Below are 10,147 nucleotides of genomic sequence, written 5' to 3'. Positions count from 1 at the left end.
GAGCTATTTAATGTTTCATTGTGAATGTTATTTGTGTATAGTTTTTGATACGTATTCTTCAACATCTTTCTTTCTGTAGCGAGTATCTGTAGCAACAGAAGGTATGTGCACTGTACCATGAAAATACTTAATGTCAGTGAAAAAAGCGTGATTACAATGTACCATGTACTCTTCTGTACTAAAGTATTATAGTGTAAAAAAATTCTTATATTTTGATAGAGGGAGTAGATACCAAATGTCAGGAAAAAATATAAGTACATTGTAAAATGAAAAAAAAAGCGTGATTACAATGTACCATGTACTCTTCTGTACTAAAGTATTATATAGTGTAAAAAAATTCTTATATTTTGATAGAGGGAGTAGACACCAAATGTCAGGAAAAAATATAAGTACATTGTAAAATGAAAATAGCTAATAAATAACAGAGTACACATTTTAATAGTAATATTGGCTAAAAAAATATTCTGTACTAAAGTATTATAGTGTAAGAAAATTCTTATACTGTTTCAGGAAAAAATATAAGTACATTGTAAAATGAAAATAGCTAATAAATAACAGAGTACACATTTAAATAGTAATATTGGCTAAAAAAATCTTTCAAAAAATTAAGGTCTCGCCGGGATTCGAACCCAGGTCGCCAGATTCAAAGTCTGGAGTGCTAACCACTACACTACGAAACCATTTGATGTACTAATTTCCTGGTGATTCTATTTCTAGGTATATAAATTTAAGACAAAAGAAAAAAAGGAGGTCTCGCCGGGATTCGAACCCAGGTCGCCAGATTCAAAGTCTGGAGTGCTAACCACTACACTACGAAACCATTTGATGTGTGCTCTGCTCCGGTAGCCTTATTTATCCTATAAATAGAATAATTTCCTTTCTGTTAAGCTCCTTTTGAGTAGGGAATATCCGACGAATACAGCTTCCTTTTTTTTTTCCATTTCATTTTAGGCAAGGACTCCATTGCCATCACCTACCACTCTCCGGCTATCCTAGGACCGAAGCGGCGCTCAATGTGTTACACCGTTGGATATTGTCATGACGGATGTGAAACGCCAGTATCGTCTTCGTGGCCGAGGTCACGCCACAACGGGAGAATGCCACCGCTATGGCGAAGATGCGGAGTAGACTGAGTTCGTCGGACCTCGCGCGAAGATTCGGAGGCTGGAAATTCGGTTTGCTGATTTCCACCAGGCCACCACCAAAAAGGAATTACTAGCTCAGCGACGCATGGCGCTTCCGCTACCAGAAACGAAAGCCATGCCCAATCACAGTCCACTTCGCTACACTCCAACGTGGTACGCTACAAGTTTACTAGACAACATACCAGTGGCCTCCCACACGCGTGGCGCCGCTGCAGCCTGGCCCTGCAGCACTTTTCAGTGAGGCGAGTGCAGCAGCGTACCAACCACCTGCTACTGCTAGCCCGTCTGCTACTAGTGCCCCGTCAGCTTGGATCGATCGCACGAACCGTATCAGCTCGGAGGCCACTGGTCGGATACGGGGAAACGTGGTCTCTCGGGCGCCCTTCGCGCACCCTATCCTCGCCCACGCCGCTCGCCAATCGCGCGCCCCCGCAGCGCCACACGTACGCCCGGGAACACCCCGCGCGATCTCATAAAACGTGGCCGCGCGGCCGCAGAGCAGAGTCCCCCAGGCTATAGAACCCTCACAGCCACAGCCACAGCCACAGCCACAGACGAAGCGCGAAGCGATATCGTCGCGAGTGGGAGTCTAGCAGGCGGCCATGGCACAGTCGATGCTCATGTCCGGCGTCAACGGCGTGGCCTCCGGCAGGAGCCTGCTGCAGGCGGCCAGGCCGTCGTCGGCGTCCACGCCCTTCTCGCGGCTCGCGCTCTCCTCCTCCTCGGCGGCCTACTACAAGCACATGCCGTCCCTCTCCGTCCGGACCATGGCCCTGTTCGGCAAGTCCAAGACCAAGGCCGCGCCGGCCAAGAAGGTCAGCTCGCGCCTGGGCCTTACATGTTCATTGCCACCAATGCAGGTCTGGTGATGTCTTCCTCTCCTTGTAGTTGTCTGACGGCGTTGTGTTTTGATTATATATGTATAGGTCGTTGCGCCCAAGCCCAAGACGGAGGACGGCATCTTCGGCACGTCCGGCGGGATCGGTTTCACCAAGGAGAACGAGCTCTTCGTCGGCCGTGTTGCCATGATTGGCTTCGCCGTGAGTACCCCTGCGCCGTAATTTAATTACCATGCATCAACGTCTTTTATATATGTGCATGTGGACCAATCCAAGGCAATTCCAAGGGTAGAATAAGAACATAATTAACTAGCTGCTCAACATATTAAGTTATAGCAATCTGGTTTGCGTTGCCACAGGATGACATGTATATATGTCCCCGTACGTGGTAAGTTGATGATGAGCTCGTACTATCCAGTTCAAACAGAAAAATAGTTAAAGATAAATTAGAAACTGACCGAGGGGGAAATCTACGCACATATATACTATGAAATGATGTTAAAAGCTTATTCAAATGCTTAAAAAGATCAGAAAACACCATTTTCATTAATACTCCCTCCGTCCCAAAATAAGTGTCTTAAACTTAGTACAAATTTATACTAGAGCTAGTACAAAGTTAAGACAGCTATTTTGGGACAGGGGGAGTATCAATGAAAATGGTGTTTTTCTAGGATACTATAACGGCGTAGACTACTATAACCTACCTCAGTATATCATGTTTTGGTTTTGCACAGGGCATAAAAAATGTCCTACATTTTGTTACGGAGGTAGTAATAAATATATGTGGATTTGCTATAATAGTGTAGCATTTAAACTACCCAAATATTTCAAATCAAAAGTGTTCAATAGTTCAAAGAAAGTTATACATAACTTATAATATGTTTTGTAATTATTTAACTTGTTTCTAAAATTTCAGTTTTTGTCCCAAATTTTCATAAAACAAAATAGTACCGCAAATTTAGTCTATAGATTATACTACTACTCTAGAATGAGATAGGGCTGAGAAGAGGTTGGTGCTGATCAAACGGGTTTAGAATAGGACTGAGACTCACTAAACATCAGAATAGTCAATATTAAATTAGTACTCCCTCCGTTCCATAATATAAGTCTTTGTAAAGATTCCACTAGAGGACTACATACGGATGTATATAGACATACTTTAGAGGATAGATTCATTCATTTTGCTTTGTATGTAGTCCCTTAATGAAATCGCTTAAAAGACTTATATTTAGGAACGGAGGGAGTATTTTGCTATGCTGCATCGAAATTATGTTTTATTCCCTCCGTTCCTAAATATAATACTCCCTCCATTCCTAAATATAAGTCTTTTTCTAGGTTCAACTAATGGACTACATACGGATGTATATAGACATACTTTAGAGGATAGATTCATTCATTTTGCTTTGTATGTAGTCCCTTAATGAAATCGCTTAAAAGACTTATATTTAGGAACGGAGGGAGTATTTTGCTATGCTGCATCGAAATTATGTTTTACTCCCTCCGTTCCTAAATATAATACTCCCTCCATTCCTAAATATAAGTCTTTTTCTAGGTTCAACTAATGGACTACATACGGATGTATATAGACATACTTTAGAGTGTAGATTCATTCATTTTGCTTCGTATGTAGACATCTAGTGAAATATCTTAAAAGACATATAATTAGGTGCGGAGGGAGTAGACGGCAGTGTACATTGCACTACTAGTGAAGCAAAAGCATACTTTTCTTACAAAGGAAATGGTCAAGAACTAAGATGAACTTCTGAGCGCCGTCCTTTTGATTAGCCTGATGATAACTGTTTTAAATGTTGATGTCTGCAGGCGTCGATCTTGGGAGAGGCCATCACCGGCAAGGGCATCCTGTCCCAGCTGAACCTTGAGACCGGCATCCCGATCTACGAGGCGGAGCCCCTCCTCCTCTTCTTCATCCTCTTTACCCTCCTCGGCGCCATCGGCGCGCTCGGAGACCGCGGCAGGTTCGTCGACGAGCAGCCCACCGGCCTCGACAAGGCCGTCATCGCCCCCGGCAAAGGCTTCCGCTCAGCCCTCGGCCTCAGCGAGGGAGGTACGTAGCAGTTAGACCGACTTCCATGGCATCTTTGCGGCTCTGTGACATGCATGGCTGATTGATGATTTGTGCGACTATGTGTATGATGCATGCAGGTCCGCTGTTCGGGTTCACCAAGTCGAACGAGCTGTTCGTGGGGCGGCTGGCGCAGCTGGGGATCGCCTTCTCCATCATCGGGGAGATCATCACGGGCAAGGGCGCGCTGGCGCAGCTCAACATCGAGACCGGGGTGCCCATCAGCGAGATCGAGCCGCTCGTGCTCTTCAACGTCGTCTTCTTCTTCATCGCCGCCATCAACCCCGGCACCGGCAAGTTCATCAGCGGCGAGGACGACGACTAGATCGGCACCGGCACGTGCGAATGCTTTTTGGCCATTAATTGTACGTACGTACGTGCTTTGCCTGTTTGTTGTGTTCGTGAGACCTTGGGGTGTACTTAGGTGTAAGAAGAAGTTGGTCGTTGCCTTATGAAAAACAAGAGCTAGCAGCTAATTCGCCATGCATGCCGACAGTTGCAGTTCTATCGTCTCGGATTTTTTATCCTTCCCTTCTGCCTTAATGAAGCGTAGAATGAGAGTGGATTTCCAGCATCCGGGTGACTAAACACCCTCTATAAACAGTAGCATTAAAAAAAAGTCTGAAATTTTGCAAGATTAAAAATGATCAAACTTAGGTGCTTGCAACTTTTCATGCCAAAAGAATAATTAAGGAGCTCTACACAGGAAAAACATTTTAATACTTTAAACTTTGAGCACTTTTAGCACTCAAATCTAAAACTTGTTTATACACCTTTCTCTACATGATATTTTGACATAAAAACTCGTTAAAGCCTACAAAATTCGACCATCTTATATGTTGCAAAGTTTCAGTTTTTTAAAACATTTATTTATTTTTTATTTATTTTACTGTTCATGAATAATAATAATTCTTCAAATAAAAAATAGAAGGCACGACCATATGCAAATAATTCCTCAAATGAAAAATAATGGTGCAAGTCGATTTTGTCCAGTCATGTTCGATTGAAATCCAATGGTTGGACACCTTTCCTCCTCTGGTCTCTCCTCTTCTTCCTCCTCGAGCGACTCACCTCCATTTGGCGATGTCCCCGCCTCCGGCAAGGTCATTGTCCAATGCAAGTGGGAATAAAAAACTAAAGGCATCCCCACCTGTCAAGTCCTCACCTCGCCTCCAGCTGCCGCGTCATCCCCGACATCGTCTCGTTCCCAGCTCGCCTCGATCAACCTCGCCTCTCTTCCTTCTCCATGAAAATCAACTCACACCATTATGATTTTCAGGAACCTTAGAGCATCTGCAACAGCCGCCCAACCCGTGGCGCACTAAAAAACAGTTTGCAGCGCGCCGTTTGCCTGTTTTGGCGCGGCGGCCAGCGATTGCTCCAACAGGCGCGCTAAAATGCAACCACTACAAGGAATATGCTAATACACGACGCTGTTTTTTCGTGGCTGCATCGTCACAGTTTTTAATTTACGACGATCTGACGAAAAACCAAGCGTCAAAAACGGAGCGTCAGAAATGAACAGCAACGATGTTTTGATCGAAATCGTCGTAACTTTTACGACGATTCCTGGATTGTCGTAACCTTTACGACGATCATAAATCGTCGTTGGCAATCAAACCCAGTCCTACATGGCAAAATTACGACGAAAATAAAACATCATGGTTGAAATTAGCCCAACCCATTTCAATTGACCACATGGGCTAATTTTTTTGGGCTTTTTCTTATTGGGCTTCTTTTTGGGCTTTAGCCTATTTACAACAACTTCTAGTTTTTTTTTTGAATTTTTTGTATCATTATAATTTGGGCCCTGGCCTTTTAGTTCTCAAATACATTTGGTCCAGTTTCAGTTTTGGCCCTTTTTCATTTTTGAATTCGGCAACTTTTTTCTTTTATACTGTTAATGGATCTATAAATAACAGATCATACAACATTGAAGCCCATACACATAAATCTAAAGCATCTCTAAATAACAACCCACACCACAAAATTTGAAGCACATTTCAAGATTTGATAATATAGCCAAAACCTGTAGCACAACCAGATATCAAAACTGTAGTACAATCAGGTACAAAATTACATAGCCAAGTGTACAAAATCTGCTACCAAACCAAGTGCTATCACAAAATCCGCTATCAAACCAAGTGCTATCACAAAATCTGTTATCAAGTGCTCTCTAAGGCACAGGCTCCACCCTTCTCTGCCTCTCCGGAGACCTTGAACAATCTCTCCATTCACAAAAAGCTCAGCTGCAAAATCAAATAGATCGAACAACATGAGTACATTACTTTCACAGAGTGATCAGTTTAGCTGCAAATCAAGTAGATCGCACAACATATGAGGAACAACCTAATTTATCCAAATAGTAGTGATGTGTTGTGTCCTTAATGCTCATGCTAAAAAATATATATTTCAAATAAAAAATAATCAGTTGAAAGGAGAGTTAGAAGTTATTGTATAATTGCAAACTTCTTTTTCGTGTGGAGTGAGATTAGGCACACCAGTATGTAGGAAGTAGCATCTTGAAAGAAAATTTGAATATTAAATAACTGGTCAATGTTAGCCTAGAATAACCCAATTAGCTTATATTGGCCAACTACAACTACATAACTATTGTACTGGTTTACCCATACAACTTGGCTCTCAGCAGTTTTCACTCTAACAAAAAGCACATTTAACTGAATAAACAGTTCTGTATAAATAATAACAATTATATAGATTATTCCATTTGAATAACAAAGAATACATATATTTTCCCCGTAGATAGATTTGCCATGGATGTAGAAAGAAACATATTTTCCTGTAGATAGTCGGTAAATTGTGCTTGGCATCTGTTGCTTTTTTTCATATATAGAAACTTCTATTAAGCATCCCAGCAGGGTGTAGAAAAAACATGTGAATAGATCCTCAATGTCTATTTTTAGAAACAGCAAGACCGGTATATAGATGGGAAAATAACGCCCACATATTCTTTTCTGGGAGCAAAGAAGTTCGGGAAGCATTACAACATATAGAAGTAATATGTTCGTTTTACTAAAAAAGAAGGAATTCGGCATGGCGCACGTGCAAACATATAATCAGTAGGTGTTGTTCTCGTTGAATCAAACCTGACTAGGAGCTGTGCATCGCCCATGCGAGAGCATAACTGAAAATACACACTTAAATATCCTAGGAGGTTCCTAGTTATATAATATAACTCATCAAGTTACTAAATATACACATATTGGAAACTGGATCATACACTTCAGCATCTATATAAAATAACACAAAATATTTGTGTATTTTCCTCTATCGGGACACTATGAAGTAACATATTCAACATTATCTATACCGGTATACCATGAAGTAACACATTAAACATGAGCTATACCACACACATATATATATGGACGTAACATCAATGGCACTATTTTCTGTTGAAGCTATAAAATTAAGGGACGAACTAATTAAATTTTCCCGCAAAAAAGGAACGAACTCCATCTTAAAGTTATGGACCTAATTACCATGAACAATTTGTAGAGGATATATAATCAAATTATAAGACTAAAAATTATCTGGAGCATTTAATTTATGTATACATAACTACTTTCCAATCGATGGGAGTAGGCGTCACCAGCGACACAACTGAATGGTGTCGAGGGGGTGAATCGCTTGACCGCTAGTTGGCGTAAATCTTTTGCTTAGCAGTGACGCCAATTGCAGCAGCCACCCAATCATGGGATGAATTTATCAAATGAAGACGTTGCACTGATGTCTGGGTAGAACTTTGAAGGTGGAGCCATTCAAATTATGCAGAGTAACGTGATTAGGGTGTGACAGGTGCAAACGCTACCGTCGGGATTACATGTTGCCGTCGGACTGATGTGACCACTCGTGGTGGTTCTCCTAGTAGCGTACAGTGCATGATCAAGTCATGAACACTGCTGATAGATGGGCATCTATAGTACCAACTATTTTCACGCCTGATGGTAGTTCCTTTTTTATCTACCGGTGGAGTTTCCATGGGTCAAGGTTTTCTTTGTGGGTCAAGGTTTTCTTTGTTTTTCTTTTGCTAACGGTGATCGTGACAATTGCGTTTTTACATTAACACAAGGGACCATCTCTATTATGTAACTTTCTCTTTAATCCTGTACCAACTATTTTCACGCCTAATGGTGGTTCCTTTTTTATCTACCGATGGAGTTTCCATGGGTCAAGGTTTTTATCTATCGGTGTTGGCAATTGCAGGGTAATTAAGAACTAAGAAGAGAACAATATGACGATGCAGTATCCAGTATATGTCTGAATTGAAATGAGAAGGTTTGGACCTGCAGGTAGGGATGATCTCGTCTTCAGAGTCTCTGGTCCAGAGCGACCACTCGAGTTGCACGACGGTGATGGGATGGACGGCGTGGGCTCTTCTAATGGTGGAAGCAGAGGCCTCCGCAGGCCGACGTACTTTATCTTGCCGTCCTCCACCAGCTTCTTCAGCTCGCCCATCTAGTGGCACAACAAACAGCTAGTCAGTTATAAAAATAGGCCTAAATTTGGTACGACAAGTAACTGATGAACAATTGCTGCGTGTGATAATCAAGGGCATCTGCGTGGGTTCTGGAACAAGGGCTGACCATGATCTCGATGGGCAGACGGGTGTCGATGCAGTGCTGGTAGTAATGATCAAGGGCATCTTGGTTGGAGCATATTGTGCTCCCGCAAAAGTTCATAATCCAGGAACCCGAAGTAATTAATGGCCAAGTGTCAGGGTGAGATTCCCATCTTGTTAGAGAGATCAATACCATAGTTCCCAGGTTCTATAGAAATGCAGAAATAAATTGCCTGCAATTACATTGCAGTGTTATTGCCGGTCGTGTCTAAGAAATTCAAGAGATAGTTGTCGGTTGTCTATTCTGCCTAAAAAAGAGATTCAGAAATAGTTGCCTATAAGAATTCAGTACTATTGACTATTCAGCCTACCCCCTCCTTAAAGACAACTCAGAGTTATTGACTATCCCTGTCCAACGATTCATTAGTAGACAGCTCGAGCACTAGAAGTCCTTGGAACAAAAAATACTTATAAATTACGCTAACCAAATGATCAAATCAGATGGTTACATGTGGTGGAGCTCACCAAATTCTTCAGGTCTTCTTGTCCACCTGCAGCAGCAACAACCATGAGGATGAGGGCGTCCTTGTCCACCTGTAGCAGTAGCAGCCGCCGCCATGAAGATGAGGGCGTCCTTGACTACCTGCAGCAGCAGCAGCAGTAGCTTGTACAGATCAGATCTAGGCGGAGATGAAAAAATACACAATAGAAAGGAGGTCAGGAGGGATTCTCACGGTCGTAGATGGCGGGTTTGCCGGAGATGGGCGACGTGGAGGCCGACGAGGAAGTGGCATTCATCGGCGTTGAGGTCCACACCGAGAGCCGCCATCGTCACCCCGTCCCCCGGAAAGACCAGATGCTCACCAAGAGCGTTCATCGTCACACCGAGAGCACCATGCTTGATCTGAGTTCCGCCTCCCGGAAAGACCAGATGCTCCCCAGAGACATTAACCCAGTTCTGCTGCCCCTTGTACTGCACCGACTTGGTATGAGGAACATTGCTATACCATATCTGAAGATAACCAACAAAACCTTAGTCAGTCATGTAAACAAGCCATGTCTGAAGAAAGATAACTGAAATCATGCACCAAAGACAGAGAATTCATTCATGAAGGATCGACTTCTGTTGTATCACATAGTTGAAAAGAGGTGTAAATGCATACATTGGACTAATTCAGTGTGCAATAGGAGATTTGAATAAAGAAGTTGTTCTCATCTACGGCCACTACATAGCAACAACGATTAGGAGCTTGACAGTTAAAAAGGAACGAAAATCCACAAACTGGTAATGATATTTTTTAAAGGTTTCCATGCGTGACAGTAAAGGTAATGTATAACACGCCATGGTAATGAAAGGTTGAGAGAGCGTCGAGGCAGTGGCAGCAGGCATGACACGGGAGAGCGACTGCAAGGGGTGAGGAGGGGACGAAGAAAGTGAGTGATCCAAGTGTGCCCGACACACCAACGCAGACCGACGCTCGGTCGTTGACTCCCACTC

At 42.7% G+C, this 10,147-nt stretch overlaps 1 protein-coding gene and 2 non-coding genes across 3 annotated transcripts; 1 reads left to right on the top strand and 2 right to left on the bottom strand.

Moving 5' to 3' along the window:
* Positions 1–608: 608 nt before the first annotated feature.
* On the bottom strand, positions 609–680 carry TRNAQ-UUG. Its single transcript has one exon. It is a non-coding gene; the product is annotated as a tRNA-Gln (tRNA).
* A 68-nt stretch (positions 681–748) lies between these two features.
* Positions 749–820, bottom strand: TRNAQ-UUG. Its single transcript has one exon. It is a non-coding gene; the product is annotated as a tRNA-Gln (tRNA).
* An 828-nt stretch (positions 821–1,648) lies between these two features.
* Positions 1,649–4,554, top strand: LOC123444787 (photosystem II 22 kDa protein 1, chloroplastic). Its single transcript, XM_045121630.1, has 4 exons — positions 1,649–1,960; positions 2,072–2,185; positions 3,806–4,049; positions 4,148–4,554. Exons 1-4 carry the CDS (start codon positions 1,748–1,750, stop codon positions 4,390–4,392), a joined length of 816 nt encoding a protein of 271 aa, XP_044977565.1. The 5' UTR covers positions 1,649–1,747; the 3' UTR covers positions 4,393–4,554.
* The last annotated feature ends 5,593 nt before the right edge of the window (positions 4,555–10,147 follow it).

This window comes from Hordeum vulgare, chromosome 3H (genome assembly GCF_904849725.1).
Source record: "Hordeum vulgare subsp. vulgare chromosome 3H, MorexV3_pseudomolecules_assembly, whole genome shotgun sequence".
NCBI classification, from domain to species: Eukaryota; Viridiplantae; Streptophyta; class Magnoliopsida; order Poales; family Poaceae; genus Hordeum; species Hordeum vulgare.
Note: the sequence above shows the minus strand (reverse complement) of the source record. Positions and strands in the feature narration are given on the sequence as shown.